At 38.3% G+C, this 20,106-nt stretch overlaps 1 protein-coding gene across 1 annotated transcript in view; it reads right to left on the bottom strand.

Annotated features, from left to right (window-relative positions):
• Positions 1-2,379: 2,379 nt before the first annotated feature.
• The window catches only part of SMS (spermine synthase), a 32,098-nt gene continuing 14,371 nt past the window's right edge, over positions 2,380-20,106 (bottom strand). Inside the window, exons 4-10 of the mRNA XM_010023126.1 lie at positions 19,284-19,459; positions 17,605-17,759; positions 16,600-16,689; positions 15,435-15,549; positions 14,842-14,921; positions 5,889-6,004; positions 2,380-2,958 (exon numbers count right to left, since the gene is read on the bottom strand). Coding sequence (XP_010021428.1) covers positions 2,916-2,958; positions 5,889-6,004; positions 14,842-14,921; positions 15,435-15,549; positions 16,600-16,689; positions 17,605-17,759; positions 19,284-19,459 — 775 coding nt within the window. The 3' untranslated portion in view covers positions 2,380-2,915. The remainder of the gene's footprint in view (positions 2,959-5,888; positions 6,005-14,841; positions 14,922-15,434; positions 15,550-16,599; positions 16,690-17,604; positions 17,760-19,283; positions 19,460-20,106) is intronic.

Here is a 20,106-nt window from a genome sequence, read left to right as displayed (position 1 = left end):
CTATTAAGTAACTATGTGTTTGTTAGGTGACAACAAAAAGGAAGAAAGGGTAGAATGGAAACATCATACCCATTAATTCTGTCATTGTAACTGACTTGACAACATATTTAACAATTCAAACACACAAGTAATAATAGTGTACCTTTATTTTAACACGTGCACTGCACTGATGCAGTAGATACAATGCCAGCAGTCTTCTCTTTGCACAAACTACTATCAATCAAGTTTTGAAATAGTTAGATCACATTTCTAGGTGGAAACAGCATTTGGTGCAAAGAATAAGAAAACCCTAATGGTAACCCTACCTCATGAACTATTTGCATACATAGTGCACCAATCATAGCTATTTCCCACTGGCCTTAAACATGGATAATTCAACTGCAGCAGTTTGCATTTGAAAATTCTAACACAAGGAATCTTCTTTTCCTTTAGAAATCTACACTACAACAACAAATAAATAGACTGACAGTGTGTATATATTTGCTCAAAATCAATTCAGCAACTTAAAAATATAATGTTCAGTGTTTACCGAATTGCTTATACTGCATCTATCACAAAAAAAAAAAAATCCTACATTAGAAAAGTTTAAAGAAAAAAATTTCTCCAACTCTCTTTTATACTTTATCAGTTGAAAAGCAAAGATTTGCAAGCACTGCTGCCTCTCACCTATCAATATATAATTCAGGTCCCCTTGTCATTCTGGGAACTGATCACAGAACATCCTTGCACACCCAGCATCTGTGTTTTGGCAGCCTTGTGCAGCGATGCTAAAGAAAGTGCTAGCCTTGGTACAGCAAGCCAGCAAGCATATTAAATCACCTTCTGGTTCACAAGTTCCTTTGCTAAACAATGACCACCCCCACTTGTTGTGACCAATTTCTACATCTATCACGCTCACTCAGGAATATATATGCCATAAGCCCCATCGCAGTGAATGGCCATGTGCTTACTTTCACCTACATGAGTAAACACACTAAGAATCAATGGGAATATTCATGCTTGCAAAGTTAAGGGTACATGTAACTGTTTACAGGATATTGGCATTAATTTTCAGCTATACAATATACAGATTGCAGTCCTGTATCATAAATGAAGGTCACTACTAAGAAATAGGAAATAATATCAAGGTATTTTCTGGGAGGTATAAAACAGAGCTAAAACACTTGGGGAAATGCAAAGTACTTCTCTCCTCCTGTTTAGAGGGAGGCTCTGCTCTTTGGGAGTATTGAGGAATGCATAAGCTGTAGGCCACAGAAGTGCGCCCCATGTATATTGAAGAATTAACATTGAATGCAATTATGCAGAACAGTAAGACTGAAGAATACTTCCATTGGCTCTCCAAACTGAACGCATTTTGATGGCACAGTTATATGCCAAATGAAGAGAAAATGTTTTCAAGTTTTTCAGCATCTGGAAATCTATATAAGCTACTTGATTTCATGAACAGTTGATATATGTTGGACACAGTAAAATTCTTCTTTATGTATGATTTAAGAATACAGATCTTAAGAGTGTTTCTTTTGTTTTCATTAATAGTATCTTGGGGAGGGTGATATCAACTCCTCCAACAAAACTAAGAAAACGTTGATAGTAGGTGTTAAAGGAAAAAAAATCATTATGGCCCAAGATTAAAGTGTTTAGGGAAATAGTGCACTTTTTATTCTATCTTGGAAATGTACAGAAATGCACAGAATGGTTATAATCCTTCCTACCTCCCTTCAAGTGTGATCTTTTAAACATTGAAAGCAAAGGTTTAGTCAATACATCGGACATTCTTACAAAAATATAACTTTTCAGACAACATGAGAAATAGACAAAAATGCCTTATCTTTCAGAACAAAACTATAATGCAACCCAGCTTCCACTGATTTTTATACTGCAAGTGGACCTAATTCAGCAACAGCCCCACACAACATTGTCAACCTGTGACAATACAACCAGGACTTACCCTACTGAAGTACACATACTTGCCTCAAAACGTTCAGTACTGATGCACATGAATCTAGATCGTACCCACATTTCTTTGCCTTCTAAAGCAACCTTTTTTTCTTCAAAAACCTAGTGGTTCCCATAAGGTTGAGGAGCATATGCCCACAAGAACCTCATTACACTCAATTCCTTGTGTTGTGTGTGGTGGGATGGAAAACCAGATTTAATTTTCATGCTGACAGAGTTCAAAGTGCCTCTATAACCTACTGTTAAATCCATAGGAAAATCTAAATTATCAATATGGCAGCAGCTAAGGAATTCCAGAGGTGAAAGGTCAAAGATTCTTCTGCAGAAGAGATTACAGCAAATGAAACTAGAGTGAATAAACAAAATTAAAGACTAGTTTTATTCCTTTGCAATGAAGGATTTGGAGTATTCTTTCAGAAGATTTTTTTCTTTTTTTAGTTAGTTATGCCCTTCTCTGCATGGAAGCACTGCAATGTTCATTTTTTAAAAAAATCAAAAACTCCTTCCATCCTAAAAAAGCACCATAGATAAAAATCTGGTGGAAAAACAAAAATAACCCAAAACCAACAAACTCCATGGACCACCCTTCAGGGATGAAATGCTAAAGATGTCTTTTTTAATCTATCAGTTTGTGAAGATCTACAAAAAGAAAAAATAAAAAGGATCACATTCTAAAGGTTCAGTGCATTCAGCAGCTACATAGTTTTGCTGCTTATTCATCTTTAAGTTGACTTTCAAAAATAACACCCTAGCTCATCAAAATATACATTTTCCATTTGCTTTTAAATTAAAATAATAATAAAAACATTTAAAGAATTCACAATCAATAGCATGACTAAGTTTCAGGATCATCTACAGCATATAATTTAAAGGTTCAAGATGACAATATGCAGCACGTGGCAGGCCTATATGCTCCATGCAGCATGTACATTTAGCATAATCTCAAATAAGCTTGATGTTCAGATGTCCGTTTGTTTCTTCCAAATAGTGTAGAATACCCATCTGGAGAAAATAAGAAGTTAAGGAAAAAAAACCAACCAAAATGTAACAACCCAAAGTTCATAGTACACAGTTAAAAAGGAAGTAGTTTTTTTCACTTACATTTCAATTCTGAAAACTTCTGGTACCTCATAAAGATGAGTTAGGTAAAAATCTCTAAAAGGAAATCTCCCAGGATCCTATTTTTGACTCAGAGGTTCAAAAGAGCATTCTGTTTGCACTGCAACTGAAATCCTTTGCAAACCCATGATTTCTAACTCCTGCTGCAGACTTTCAGGTGGTGCATTTTTGTGCATTGCAATCACTCAACAAACCATAAAAATACTTTGGGAAGAGAGATCAAAACTTTGATCAGGAGTTTACCCAGTTGGGATCTCTCTTGCTCATCTTCTCAATCATGAAGTAGCACAGAAAGAGACATCCAGCTACCTTATTTCTACTGTCTCTTAATTGCCTCCACAGGGGTTCTGTTGAACACTTACTTAATAGATGCCTCTAAATTTTGCCTAGGCTTTTCTCGAAAAGCTTCTGCAGTGTTTGCCTTTGGTACCTAAACAATTTTCAGAAAGCAGACCTTTATGTTGTCCAGACTGAGCTAGCAGCAAATACAGAGCAACTAGCAGCTGTGTCAGAGCTTTTTTTGCTGCTCCTCTGTGGGGAGACAGACCCAACTTCAGCAGAGTCATACACTACACTCGAACCACAGTTCTCTGAAGTACTTCTCACAGGACAGACAACAAGAGCTCTTGCCATGTTGAGCATATGAGAGCAGTCAGAGCTATATAATTCTACCTGCTTCCGGAGAAGCAGATGAGAGGATGAGACATTAATAGAACTTAGATTTCTAAGAGGTACAGCAACAGCTGCAGAGTAAGGCACAGATTTCTGGGATTTATAACTTTGTAAAAATCAGAGATACACATTCTTTTGTTTACACAGTGAGGTCACACATGCTCCAGATGGGAGCCTCCATGATCATCATAAAGTCTTGGTGGAGACTTCAGAGACACATATGCTTTCCTTGAAATAGAGCTAACTCATGTCAACAGCTACTTGAATTTCAGATGACTCCCACAGCAACACTGGTAAACACCAGAATTTCAAGTAACAATTACACACAATAACAATTCTTCAAGTAGGCAAAACAATTAACAATAAAAAGTGATAAGCCAGCTTAGTACTTTGGCTACAGTCAGGTACCCATGCAGATAACTTCTGGTCAGGCTACAGAAACGAACATTTGCATAAGTGAAAAGATTTGTTCAAATGGCTCAAGAGATTTCAGGCACTTAAACGAACGCCACAGATGCGTCACACTCTTCAGACAGAAATAAACCCCTCATTTTTAACTACCTGTCACAATTCTATAAACCATCACATCTTTCAGTCATCTAAGAAACACCATTTAGGTATAAACTTCCATTCAGATAAAGATTCCTGAGTATGTAAGTTTCAAGAAAAGCGTTAACCTGTACCTGAAATGCACTAAAAGGCTATCAGAAGTCCAAGGCCAAATTAAGTTAGAGTACATACTCTGGGCTATTCTGAAGTCATCAAGATGACTTCTCCTTTAAGATTCCTGTATGTATACCACTATAGCATTGTTAATTCATCCAGAAAAAGCAAACTAATAAAGTTTGCCCCATTTCCACAAGAACTATTCAAGTGCTGTTATACTTTAGTGGCCAGTTTTAACACATCTATTGCTAAAAATATTTTGTAACTGTTCACTTACTAAAAACATCTATTAAAAAAAAAAGAAATTAGCATTTCTACTTCATTAATTTAGAAACATTTTGCATACTTCCAAGTAAAAAAAATGCAGTAAGTATTTAGAAGTCTTTCTGAGGATGCATACTTCAAATCACATACATGTTGCATAAAAGTCTGGCAGTTGCAAAGGCAAAAATAACCAGTTTCTCCGAAACTGTAAGCTACAAGGGTAAATATCTTCACATCCTCTTTCATTCTTCCATTTTTGTCTTAAAAATGTTAAGATCAAATCTGAATCTCACTGGAGAGCTGACAATAATGAGAAACAGGAGGAGCTTGCTACAGTCAGTATGGAGTCCAGAACAGCAGGCTACACAGTAAACAGTATCAAGATTGGAGACAGAGAAGGCAAAATGAACACACAAAATAGAAGAAAGGCTGTGGCAATTTCACATACGTAATGCATTATGAATAAGCAGATCCTGGAAAGATCTCTCCTGTCAAGAAAGGGACAGTCACAGAAGGCATTACCCTGCAGAAACATTTCCTGGGAGATCACACAAACACTTGAGGCAAATACAGCCACCAGAACCACTGTATAGGAGATCAAAATGCCCCTCTAGAGCCAATGCCTTGAAGCTGAAACTTCCAGCTCCTTGTATAACTTGCCTGCCACCCACAGATTTTCAGTAATGCTAACTAGTAATGATTGTTAAGAATCACTTTCTTTTTCTTCCATTAAAAATATTCAGACTGAGCTATATGTATGTTCAATAGATCCAAGAACATTTAAAGACCTAGGTCATGCTAGTTAAGCATGTATTAAATTTGTCTGGGTGGGTTTTGGGGGCAGATGGGAGGAAAATAGCCTTGCTAGAACTCCCAGGCAGTATTACCCTCATCCTACAGTTTATCCTACATCACATAAATAATACACTTGGAACACTCGGAACACTCAAAAACATTAACAAAAACATAACCTGATCTTCAAAGGTGCTGCTCATTTCACAAGCTGTGAATTTATGGCACCTTTATAAAAACAATTCCTGCAATTATCCTCAAAATAAAACCACATTAGTTCATTTACTATGAAAAGAACATTAATAGTGCTTAAATTACAACTGCCTTCTTGCACTCAAGTTCATTACCTACAAGCAATTTAGGCTTGTTTGATTTATTAATACACACTCTCTCCACTCTTTTTCAGTTTGTAAGGATACAATTCCATGTACGAGGGAACACACACAGTTTCTTTTGAAAACTCCACAGGACAATAAAGCCTGCTAAGCTGTTCTTCATACAGAGTCAAGGCATCAGTCAGATTGATACAGTTTCCCTGAAGGAAAAAAAAAAAAAAAAAAAAAAAGAAAAAGAGAAAAGTCCCAGTTACAATCAAACAAATAAGCAAAATTGCAATTGAATATATACATTTTGACATTAATGTAAGGCTCCCACAAACTTCAAAACCAGATACATGCTGTTCTTAATATTTACAAGGCAAATTCTGAACAGCTTGTCTTCATTCTGCCTACAGCAAACAACAATTTGTATCTTTTCAAGAAAGGGTAAGTATAGGGGGAGATTATCTATCTTCTCATTAGCAGAAGCAACCATTACATTACAGACTCTAGTTAAAACAGACCACCATGTGTTGTTTACCTATAACATCTACTCAACAACCATTTTCTTTATGATTGCTTAAATATATCAGTAAACAGTATTACAACATCCAGATTTTCTCAATTATTTAACATTGTGTGGTTCTTACAGCATTTAAATGCACTATAAAAAACACTACAACCTATTCATTTTAAACAGATTCTTCCACAAAGCAATATGACAAAATCAATCAGATTATACAGAAGTTCTGTGGCTGCAGGGTACATTGTCTTGAGTGTATCATGCTTCTGAAAAGGAATTGATTCCTATGATACTTTTTTATCAGACCCTTGTTAGCTCATTTAAAAATATTACTATCTTTTTCTGAACAAAATAGAAATCAGTGCTTATTTTTCTCTAACAGTGCAACTATGAAATACAAGACACATTGAATTCATAACACTCCCAGACAAATTATTACCCAAATGAATCATTCTTGGAATGCAAACAAATCTCAAGGATTACAAATGGTGAGAAATTAATCCCCCCACCAAACAAAACCCAAACCTCCTCCTAATTACAAGCACAACTTTATCCAAAGCTAAGTATTAACAAGCAGAAGAGTTATTGCAACATACACCTGGGATGCCCATACAGAGAAAGCTTTAATTAGAAAGTGGCTATCCATAATGGGTTTGAAGATTTAGTGGTATCAGTTATTGCAACATACACCTGGGATGCCCATACAGAGAAAGCTTTAATTAGAAAGTGGCTATCCATAATGGGTTTGAAGATTTAGTGGTAACAGTGAGCCCACAGAATGCCAAACTGAACACACTACCCAAGCAAGTTTTTAACTAAAAAGCTTCCTGTCAAGTTTCTTGCCTACATAACTGAGTAGGCTAGCTGATACTTTACAAGTTATTTGGACATTAACTTAAAATATTAAAATAAAGATGAAAATAGTCACCACTGCATGGTCTACAAATTACTCAGGTGTTGTTTTCTACGTACTAGACACTGAGCAAAGACCCACCAAATATGAATATACTTTTGTTGTGGCACAGTACCAAGACAAGACATTCTGGGATTCTGCTCATGGGCAACAAAATGTCAGTGATCCTTGGCACACTGACAGCCAGATGAATTGTGGTCTTCTACCTCCACCACTTTCACAAGGAACCTTCAGCTCAACCTATGGGCCCCAAACACAATTCCCAACCATGCTGCACACTACACATGAACAGCAAGTTTTGTGACGATGATGAATCCACACAGCATGTACATATCCAGTCATATGTGAGGCAGGATGAGACATCTTCAGGAGACATGCATCCCCATTCTTCTGTAATGGTTGGGTTTACTAGCTTGTAGTATAAATGCCTTTTTCCTTGACCTGTCACAAAGCCTACTTTCTTTTTCTGATTTCTTATCAGTAGAAACAGAAGCATTAACTAGCATTTCTCTAATTACTTTCAGCTTCAAAATCCTTAGCTTTCCCACACATTTTAACCACTTCTAGTGGAGGAACAACGTTTACCACAGAAGACAAAAACAGGGAACACAGTTCTTAGTAACCTAGTAGACAAGTCAGTGTCCCACAAAATGATGGCAAGAGACCCAAGGCACAAAAGTTTGCTATTTGTCTCAGATGACAAGAACATTAGTCGTGATATGAGGATATGCATAAGACCAAAAGAAGTCTAGTTAAAACAAAAAACAAAAAAAAAAAAAGAGGAAGAAATAGTCATTTACTAATACAGCCAACTTCTTGGTCTCTAGATGACTCTTTCTGTTCGTGACAGGACAAGCCAAAAGCCTTCTAGCATAAGCACTTCCGAGCGGAGTACTGCTTCTGATCTCTACAAGCCCTGAACTCTGCAAGAGAGACAAGAACACAAAGCCTAAAGCAACAGACTCAACCCATGGAACAGCAGGGTCTTCTCTCTGCACCGAATGACTTCTGGAAATGTTTGCGCATGCACACACATAGAAGTTGGGGCTTTTGTTGTTATTGTGTGCCCTCCCCCTCCATTTACTGAGTGAGGTTTCTTGTCCCTTCCTGCCCTTAGATGAAGTGTGTAACTGGCATCTGACTGTGAAAGAATGCATAAGGTTCAACTAAGAAAAAGGAGCTGGAGCCAATTAAAAACTATAGCTCTCTTACAGTCACAGCTTATTCAATATTCACAACTCAAAGAATCATAGAATAGTTAGGGTTGGAAAGGACCTTAAGATCATCTAGTTCCAACCCCCTGCCATGAGCAGGGACACCACACACTAAACTATGTCACCCAAGGCTCTGTCCAGCCTGGTCTTGAACACCACCAGGGTTGTAGCATTCACAACTTCCTTGGGCAACCCATTCCAGTGCATCACCACCCTCCCAGTAAAAAACTTCTTCCTTATACCTAATCTAAACTTCCCCTGTTTAAGTTTGAAGCCATTACCCCTTGTCCTACCACTATAGTCCCTAACGAAGAGTCCCTCCCCAGCATCCCTGTAGGCCCCCTTCAGGTACAGGAAGGCTGCTATGAGGTCTCCACGCAGCCTTCTCTTCTCCAGGCCGAACAGCCCCAACTTTCTCAGCCTGTCTTCACACGGGAGGTGCTCCAGCCCTCTTATCATCCTCATGGCCCTCCTCTGGACTTGCTCCAACAGCTCCATGTCCTTTTTATGTTGAGGACACCAGAACTGGACACAATACTCCAAGTGAGGCCTCACAAGAGCAGAGTATAGGGGCAGGATCACCTCCTTTGACCTGCTGGTCACGCTTCTTTTGATGCGGCCCAGGATATGGTTGGCTGTAACAGATCCCCACAGTAGTGTCCCCCATTGCTGTTCTTCCTTTGACCCTGATCCATAAGCTCTCTGTTGACCTGTTAAGACTTCTGACTTGAAATGAAAGTCCCATAGGACCAAAGGAACAAAGGATTTATTTAACACTTCCAAAATGTCTGCAGTACCTATGTTTCACATACGTGCACTGCTCTGCTAACACGCTGCACGAAGCCTTCAGCTCCAAGAGAAGGGTCTTTAAGAAAGCTGCGTTTTACTGTTTAACTTCTGCTTTTCGGTGCTCTCAGGTTTTTAAAAATAGCCTTAAAATAATTAAGCGCACACAACTGAAAGTTAATTTTCACAAAGCAAGGAACTAAGATGAGTCTGGCCAACAAATACTACCTGTGCTCTTAAAAAGAATGTACAACATGTAGAGACATTTGAAATCAGTATGTCTAAACAGCTCCATCTACACTTTCTTTCATGTAACATCAGATGATAACTAGAAACAAAGTGTATAATACACATTTTGACTTCAGTATTTAAACTATTTTTCCCCAGCTTATCAGTAGGATTTTTTTCCCCACATTGCATTTCTATTTCTAGAGGAAGTGAGAAGAGACTTTATTATTGTTTTTGAATTTTTTGCGTTGTCCTCAAGTTTTCACAAGTGGAAAACTCCTATACACAGCATCTTTTAAAACAAATCATATCCTTGAAAGCTCTCTCTCAAAAGAACTTGCATAGAACATGCCTTTGATTATCATTTTGGTCACATTTCAAAGGTGTACTTGTTTATTTGTTAAAGGAAGATGGTATGCTTTATATTTAATATATCACAGTTGGGTTTGGGTATCAGAAACAAAAGTGGTTTGTAAGAAGGTAAGAGATGAACACTAACTGAGCACAACTGCACAAAACACAATGCACAGACTGCTGTAGTACTTGTTTAGTAACCTGTTATTATCCAGGGGACTATAGCAGTTATTTGGTTCAGCCGCCCTTTACCAAACATATAATTTTGTTTCAACATCAGACTGAATGCAAAAGAAAACTAAAAAACAACCTGTGTGTGTAATTTGAGTCATAAATAGAAAACACTGCTAGGTAATTTATGGTGCATACCACTATTACAGAGGAAGTTTAATGGGATACACAATGAGATAAAAGTATCTACAGTTTCCCAGCCTATCACTTCAGTGTTTCAGCCTTTTTCCTATTTCCAGCAACAGACAAATCACTGTAGAGTGGAAAACTAATTACTGGAACAATGAACATGCCAATAAGCAATTTTTACTTTTCAAACACATAACTCCCCAAACTCCAAATCAAGATTTTACCTAAACGTACCTACAGTGTTGATAACCATGTCAATCACACACAGATGTTCTTGTATCACTGAAATATGACACAGGGAACCAAGCCCAGAATGCAACACAGTGATCAGTCACATAACCAATGTTTATTTTAACGCCTCCCACCTCATGAAAATAGCCATGTGATAGAGCAATAGAATCACAGAATGGTTTGGGTTGGAAGGGACCTTGAAGATCATCTAGTTCCAACCCCCCTGCCATGGGCAGGGACACCTTCCACTACACCAGGTTGCCCAAAGCCCTGTCCAACCTGGCTTTGAACACTGCCATGCATGGGGCAGCCACAGCTTCTCAGGGCAGCCTGTGCCAGTGTCTCACCACTCTCACATGGAAGAATTTCTTCCTAGTATCCAATCTGAACTTACCCTCTTTCAGTTTACAGCCATTCCCCCTAACTTGCCACTACATGCCCATGTAAAAAGTCCCTCTCCAAATTTCTTCTAGGCCCCTTTAGGTACTGGAAAGCTGCTATAAGGTGTCCCTGAAGCCTTCTCTTATCCAGGCTGAACAAGCCCAACTCTTCTCAGCCTGTCTTCATAGAAGAGGTGCTCCAGCCCTCTTACCTTCATGGCTCTCTTCTGGACTTGCTTGAGCAGCTCCACATCCCTCTTGCATTGGGGGCCCTGAAAGCTGGATGCAGTACTCCAGGTAGGGTCTCACAAGAGCAGAGGGAAGGATCACACCTCTCAAACAATATGTGTTTTGTTCTAAACAGCCACTGTATACTCAAACAGTAACTAATATTGATTAGTGTTTAGTAAGGTTTAAAACTAATGACTCACCACTTTTTCAAAGGGAAATAAGCAAAATCAGACTTTTTTCTCCCACACTGTTCAGTCAATTTTCAACATACACAAAACCCCTACCAAACTCCTCTGCCTGCCTCCCCTTAATCTTTGTTCCATGTCAAGCATCTTGACAGATAAGAAATAGGGGAATGCTGAATTTCTTCTTTTTTTCCCTCCTTAACAAGCATGTCTCTCTCACAGAAGTATCTGAGGTAGTTTTAAATTTTGAGATTTGTCAGTCTGTACTTATAAGACCTTGTTTATATGATCAGTCAATTTAAAACTAAACTCTCAGTAACACAAGGAAATGAAAAGTTTGTCCCTTAGAGTCCCAAACTGCCAAGAGCTCTCACAGGGACCTGTATCCATTCTTCTATTCTTCTTCTACACTGCAGTCAAGGAGAACCCTGCTCCCTCTTAGGAAGTAAGTGCTAATTAGAAAACCCACGCAGCAGCCAAAAATGGGAGTGTAACGATGGAGCAACATCAGAGTGGTCTGGACATTCAGAGGGCAGGGCCATGCTGTATTAGAGGGCAGCCAGGAAGTGACAGCTTGGTGAAGGGCCGCATGTGCCTGTGGGAGACATCTGATCTCTTGCACCAGTGGTTAGTGCTGTTTACTGGAACCCAAACCCATGAGTGGTCTGAGACTGTTTCTAGCCTGCCTGGGTTGGATGACCCAGACTAGGAAGGAGCAAATTCCTGTTCAGAAGTATTTTTAAAGGTTCCATTTCATAAACAGGCTAAAAATGATAGCCTGCTCAACCTCAAAGGATTAGATCAGCAGAGCACAAACTTAGCATAGAAAAAGGCATTTTCCTAGCTACACATAATCCAGTGACAGGGACAACATTACCATTGGACTCTGCAGCTTATAAAGCATAGTTTCACAGCTGTTGGGACAATCCTCATGTTCTACTTTGAAGGTGCAGAACTGTGATGGTTCAGCAAAAAGCCACAAACGTATCACACCAGTATCTAAGATTACACACGCTCTACTAAAGTTTAAAAAAAATCACTTGGGCAATCTAAAGTTCATACTGGCTTTTAGAAGGTCCAACACTTAATGTATTCAGAAACAAGTCCGACAGAGTTGAAATAGGACTTTGGGATACATCAAGTTCTTACATCCTCACTGACTCCCACTTTTCTTCCCACTGTGATGGTTGGGAACCTGTAACTGCCTCCCCTTGGAGAAGGTAACACTGACCACCCCTCCCTCCCCCCCCGTCCCAATATACCTAAGCACAGACTCATAGCAGCAAAGAATGAGATCCATAAAACTGCCCTTTCTATCTTTCCAATGGTGAAACAAGTAAAAAGTCCCTCCTTCATCCTAAAATTGGCGACATATGTTCTTGCATCCCGTAGGAATACGAACAAAGAGTCTGAGAAACCTTTCACAGGCAGAATCTCTCTATATTAAACTGCCGGTCAATATTAGTTACCAGTCTCCACCTAGTGGTGAAAGAATATTCTGCATTAGCATTCAGAGACTGCTTAGAGGTTCACTATGGCATCCCGAGGGAACAAGGAACAACCAGCCTTGTCAGAGTAACATACCAAAAAAATAATTATTTTTACAATCTCAGATAAATTATATCCATCTAGAGTTACACAGCTCTAAACCCTGCCTGCTGTCAATTCATGTGCTAAAGAGAACATTTTCCAAAACTTGTGCAGAGCTCAAAAGAAGAGGCAAAGAGCATTTTCATTTATTTTTCCCCAGAAGTAGCATTTAGAATCTCAGGCAGCCATACAGCATGTGAAAGGCTGGCATTCTGTGAACAGAAATCCACTTTTGGGTAAAGCATTTCTTGAGCACTGAAATAAATTACATTCTCACATGATGCACAAGGCAACCCCGCAAGCACAACTATCAGAGGACAGGCTACAAACTACACAAGTTTCAAGTATCTACACAACATAATGCCAAGGCAGAAGCAGCAACTGTAGCTACTTGGCAGCAACCAGCAGAACTCTTTTGCAGCTTCTCTCCTGTGAGACATTTCCCCATCACCACAAAGGTCAGGCTCTAACAAACAGGTGGACATTTCCCCAGTTGTTTTCCTTGATGACATTTAATATATTTTACACTTCAAGAAAGCTGGGGGGGAGGGACAGGACAGTTGGAACAAAAGTAACTTAAATTTCCAGTCTTAACACACAGAGGTAAAAACCCCTGCCATGTAACACATCAGAGAATTCAAAACCATTTATGAGTTCCCAGTGTGTGACTAAACTCAACTATTAAAGTCTGTAGCAGTCATGTTTCAACTTCTGTTTAACCCAACCCTCTGGATATTCAGTTTCAACTAGTTTAATGAAAAACTTAAAATCAGCTGTCTATAACTTCTTTTATTTAAAGCACCCCCAAAAGTTTGTTTTTCTTGTTATCAGACTCATGAGTTTTCTGAGGGTTTTTCTCTTTGTTTTTGTTTTCAAATCAGGTCCAACTGGGAAGCAGCTACAATAACCAAATGGGCTGGATAGTGTATCAGTAGATATATAAAAAACTTCTATCTGTTTGCCCCTATATTAATTTTGCCTTTTCAGCACCCTCAGGAAGACAAAGGAGCCAGAGCGCACTACCTTTTGTACTCCAGCCCTTTCACTGGCTACCAGTTAGCCACAACTCCAAATTCATGCCACTTCAATTTTAATACTGTTTCTTTTCCATCCTGCCATGTTCCACCTTGTTGCTTTGGGACTGTGAAACTGATAGTGCACAGTTTCAGAATGGCTTAAACCAGCCAAGGCCAGTTCTACTGCTACCCCTTCTTCCTGTGCAAGCAGAGATGCTGATGAGTTGAGTCATGTCTTCCCACCAGGACAGGACAGGCAGCAGAGCTGCACCAGTCTGAACCTCTGCTGGTTTAAAAGCTGAGATTGAACAACCTCCCTGTACCCTGGCTGCACCACAGCCATCACTCCAGGTTTCAGCACAAGCTTCTTCCCAGAAAAAGAGTCCTTCTGCAAAGTCTGACAGACACTGTTCTACAGACATACGTTTACGTATGTTCTAATAAAGTCAGCTAGTCTCACTGTGTATGTTACAAATATGACAAGGACAAAATCTTATTTATGACTATATAAAATACTTCACAAAATGTCAAGTGTTGTAACAACCATTCAAATGTTCAAAATCTGTTTTGCAGAAGCCAAACCAGTGACTTGCATTAGGAGTGGACAGCAAGCAAAAAGAGAGTACTTACTCCCAAATGACTAATTTTCTCATCCCATTGCACCTATTTCAAATTCTTACACCTTTATGGCTAACAAATTTTCATGTCTTACACTCTACAACCAGAGACATTAGCTTAAAACCCATGTAGCTGTTCATAAAGTACATCTATCCTCCTTTTCCAAGATTTGCTTACAGCTAAAATATTCTGTAGTATGCCTAGCCGCTTCTTGAAATTATGCTTTTCAATTCAAAGCCGTAAGTGCTGCAAATTCAGCTGAAATGGTGAGAAGACAAGTCAGTCAGACAAAGTCCAAATTTCATGCAATAATCCCTAATGAGTGGCTAGAAGTAGCAAGCCAGCTAGTAGCTTTTTTTATATATACCTGAAAAACGCAGATTGTAAGAAAGTATTGCTGTGTATGTACTACATCCAGGTTCATACCTGTGTGAAGTATTTTCCATCTTGTTTCAGGACCTTCATTGAGAGGTCAAGAATCAACCGCAGAAATTCCCATGTGGAATCTGCAAGAGTATATTTAAAACAGAGCAGCACATTACTGGCTTGTTCCCTATTACATATTCAAGACTTGCAACCTATCTACTGTTTAAAAAGTAGCTATTCTGTAACTTAAAAAAAAAAAAAACCAAAACAACACTTAAAATCAATAACCCCCCCCCACAACCTATACACAACAGCAATGACGGCAGAAGTACATGGTTTTCTTCACAGTAATTTTCCAGATGCTTCCAAATTTACTGGAGCATGAACTTCCCAAATACTTTCCCAAGAGTTACATGAGTTCATATTATTATACATGAGCTTAAAAAAGTCCTAGTCACTTGCTAATTTTTTCCTAACATTCAAGAAAAATTCATGACAAATAGATGTGTTACTATCATTCTTTGCCTCTCAGATCTGCTATTGAATAAGGCAAGAGTAGAGGGTTTTTGCTGCAAGCTGCCAACTATCACACAGCAAAAGGCCAGAAACATGGAAAATCCTCAAAGTTTAGGAAAATAAATTAGAAGATTAACCTTCTTCTGGAGATGTGGAGATTGGAACAGCAGTCAGATCATTAATTACATAATCAAACATCCTTCCTTCTTTGGCATACCTCTTCAATACGGGAATACAGTCTTCAATCAGAACCTGCAAGCATGAAATACTGTAGGTAGTCCTCTAAATACCCTAACACCAACAAGTTAAAAGGAACAAATGTAGATTCACAGGAATTAAGAGGAGGGGGAAAGTACAAAGTTAAATAATGCATTTAATTTTAGGCTCAATTTTCAACTTCTTATATAAAAAAGGAATAACAGTTATAGGAATTACAACAATGACAAGAGTGGCAATAAAGGACTGGCTTTCCTAGCTCTGTCACTGATTGCTGGGTGACCACTGTTCTATCTACCAAATGGTAACAACAATTAATAGCCCCCAACAAAAAAAAAAAAAAACCAAACAAAAAAAAAAAAAAAAAAAAAAAAAAAAAAAGGTATTTGTATGAAGGGCCACATGCAAAGTACCATGTTAACTTCTTTGTTAATTTTTTGCGTGCCTTATTTTTAGCTTATATCTGTAAATTAGTATGAGCGCACCTTAAGGAGCAGTAATGAAAACAAAGAAAAGATTTCCTGTGAAGATGTCACCTGGACTAGTTTGTAGGGTCTGTCAGATAAAGCACTTAAAGACCTTAACTGCAGGGATGCATGCATTTTTTATTTTCAATATATTAGCAGTGTAATGGTAAGAGATTTCATCTGCAAATTAAAAATAACCTTTAAGTGTGTATGACAGATCCAGATACTCTCAACAGTAAAGGACAACTAACTTACACACATTTTTCTATCTTTACATCAGTTTAAGGAACAATGTTTAACACTGCATCCTTACTGCTATTTCCTTTTTATTTGTAAGCTATGGTAATAAACAGTCTCCCATTTCAAATTCCTTAAAAGCTATATACAATTCTTTTTTAAAGAATTTGAAAAGGGAGTTATAATATTTTGACATTAATACTTATTTCCAACACAAATTCCACTATTAAAATTTAGAAGTGTCATAACAAAGGAGGAAATCTTTCCCAGAATTAAGAAAAATCAGAAGACTTTTCCCCAAAACTTCACCATAGCAGGCTTCCAGGCTAGGTGCAACTGTATTTGAAGTATCACTTCTAATGAAAGAAAGCCAAAACATTACCTGATAGCACTCTCCATTCAGATTGTCTAAGACATCTCCGCATGTTTTACGCATGTATTTTTTACACCCGTCGATCACCATTTGGTCAATGTTTGAAGCTGGTTAAGGCATTCTACATTCCAGAAATAATACTGGTAACAGTTTCTATTTCTTCAGAAAAAAATTCTCAAAAAGATGACATTCAAAGGAATAAGGTGTAACTTGGTATAGATACTGCAATAGCCAACCTTATGTATTCGCCTCCAGATTCAGTTAGAGGCTTAGGAATGCTTATTTTTGTTTTTAACCAGTATTTCCGGTGCCTTAGGCTACCATTACTGTGAAAGCTTGAAATGTGAACAACATGATGATATACTTAAAAACCCCATAAAGCTAAACTAAGTAAAGACTTTAACCTACATTTGCAAACTAATTCTTTTTAGTTTCTAACAAGGGAATCCCAAAACCTAGGGTGATCAACATTCCATATGGCTAACAGTGGTTTACAGTACAAACTATGTGAACTACAGAATGTTGAAAACCTGGTTTATATCAGTATTTTTAAGACAGGGCAAGAGTCAGTTATTCTGTCACCAAGACAGTTCACCAAGTCCTGATGTTCCTTTTTTGCTTCTAGGGATTAATTTTTTTTTTACAGCATTCTTTAGAAAAACAGAAGAATCCAAGAAGGCAGAACTCAGCTGCAACTGCAGACTTGACAGCCCTGTCTTCTATTACCAGAGAAAATATCAGTCTGATGACATAAATGTGCCTTTCCAGTTCTATGTCAATTGCTATTCAAGAGTTATAGTATGGACTGGGAACTTGAAAGAAGGTGTTACATAATGATGTACAAATATGTAGTCGCTGGGTCTCTCTAAGCTGACAAAAAGAAATTTCATTTTAAATCCTATCTCCTCATGCAAATCAGAACCTGACGGTTAACTGTGCTCAATGCTAGGACATCTGCAGAAAACACAGGCTGAAAACACTGAAATCAATGATCAGTCATTTGTCAAAGGATATCTCTACCATAGTAACCATCTTTGGCTTCAGTTTGACTATCTCGTATAGTATACCTCCATCACCACCTCCTAGGATTAGCACTTCTTTCCCAGTGTAGTCTTCCTTTCCGCTGCCCATTATGGCTTGTGTATATGCCAGGTCACTCTCTGCCAGATCTGAATGGAAGGAAGAGAAAAGAGTTGGACAGAAACATTGCATCTTTAATTCTCATTAACTGGTACTAATCCAAAGGTGATATAATAAAGACAAAAGCAATAGCACCTACAGAAACAACCCAGCTCTCAGAGACAGTCCAGGTAATGGGAGGCTGGTGATTTAGCAAAACTAGTGAGATCCTCCTCAGAATCCCACACAGGATTAATATTGCCAGTAATGGCTACCTCACATTAGGAAGTACTGTGTGGCAAGAGAAAGAAAGTCGTAGAGCAAAACTGTCAGCATTTCAGACTTCCGTCCACACTTGACACTTCACGTGAGTTTTTACCTCAGACTAGCACTGCAAGAAACAAATCACGGTATTTTTGAAAGCACATTCTGGACCCCAACTAAAAAGTGCAACCTAGGTGCACCTCAGTAAATCCCTGCACAGAAGCATGACTTAACATGTAACTGCTGAAAGGCCCTGAAGCATGCTTTCTAGTTGACTTACACTTCGTTAGCTCCAAAGCAGGCAATAATGTTCCCAAGCTGTAATAACACATCTGAGCTACAAGGGCAAAGCTTTGTGCAGTAGCACATCATGGCATATCCTATCACTCTTGCTGGCAATCAGCACTTAGTTTCTAAGTGCGCAGTAACTAAATGACACAACGCAGTGTTTTTAAATCCCATGGAACGTAAATAAATAATGGCATACTTCCCTTCCTACGAGGAACACTACAAAACATGCAAATACAACTTCATCTGCACAGGAAACTGTTAAAAGTTTCTGGCTAGAATGTTGCATAGTATGGAGTATGGAAGTATGGAATACCTAGTTGGTGATTTCAAACACAATTCTAACTGAACTAGAAAATACCTTGTTAATGAAATTCAGTAACAACACTTTCCAGATGCCATCTGCACAGAAACCCCCCTGACACTTGCAGAAAGCTAAATGAACAGTTAGAGGTATTTCTGGCAATTTTAAAAAGCTATAGTCAAATTTCTTAATTACTCTGCCATTAGATTGAAATCAGGTATTCTATCCCTAGACAGCAACATGCCTCATTTACATCAGTCAGTACTTTTCAACTTAAGTACTGAGAGATTTTACAAAGCATACCCCTGCTTGATGACTAGATTTTCTAATAAACTGCGTTCTTATCCAGCTCAAAAGAACAGTAGCTTCTCCCAAGTACACTTTAAAAATTACAAAGCTGGGCACACAGAGAGTACCACATATACAGACATACCCATAAAGTTGAGTTATTCTTCTCACTAACCTAAGAGTTTAACTGAGCATTTTGAAGGAGACAGAATCAGATGATACTCACCTACAAGGCAGCTAAATACAGGTGGTTGGAACTAGATGATCTCAAGGTCCTTTCCAACCGTAACTATTCTATGATTCTATGAATGTAGCTTTCAGCATCAGAACCATGACCCTTAGCAATCTATGAGAACTGTCCCATAGTGAGATAGAAAACAACACTTGCTACATTTTCACAAAAAAGATCCTGAAATGAGATGATACATACTGACATCCCCACTGAGGATGAGAATATTCCCGAACTGTTTTGAATGCAGGATTTTAATATTTTGAAAGGGTGAATCTTCATCATAAACAACTTCATCTATGTCATACTCCACCAGGCGCCCATCAGCTGTGGGCCAGTATCTATCGATGACACCTCCCCTCAAAATGGCTGGCAACCTAGAAAGAAATAATAAGTATCACAAAACATTCCCTCTTAACATACCGTGGCTTCACCATATTAAATAAATACTTAGAAGAATGATCTAAGAAAACTTGCAAGATTTAACACTCAACATATAAGAACACTATCAGCCATATGTTAAATATACATAACTTGCTACAGCACTGATGAAATATTATGTGGTTCTTCTTTATGTACAACTTCTACAACATGCACATGATTCTCTCCACCCTTAGAGAGGGTATTTATTTACATAACGTGGCTAGAAATAGATAAAATACAAAAGCAGAATTCAGACCAAAAAACATGACAAAACCTCTTCCCATCTTCAGCTCAGCTAAGAACACCATTTCCTTGGGATTAGTGGACCTCACCCTCTTAAAGTTATACTGAGAGACATTTTAAATACATACACAAACACAAAAAGTGAATTATTATAGTGTTTCAAACCAAGCTGGGTCACCCTGAAGTTTGTAAGCACAAACCCTGGTATCAGCTGACAGTTTGTGCTACTTTTAAAAAGTGGTTCAAGCACCTGCACAGACTGTTTTGGTTTTGTTGTTGGTTTGGTTTTTAAATTCTATATAGAGAAATCTTTTTCCAAATCACTATTTCACCTGTAAACAAACTATATTTGAAGTAG

The sequence above is a fragment of the Nestor notabilis genome, unplaced genomic scaffold (genome assembly GCF_000696875.1).
Source record: "Nestor notabilis isolate BGI_N333 unplaced genomic scaffold, ASM69687v1 scaffold2641, whole genome shotgun sequence".
NCBI lineage: Eukaryota > Metazoa > Chordata > Aves > Psittaciformes > Psittacidae > Nestor > Nestor notabilis.
This window is presented reverse-complemented; position numbering and strand designations above follow the sequence as displayed.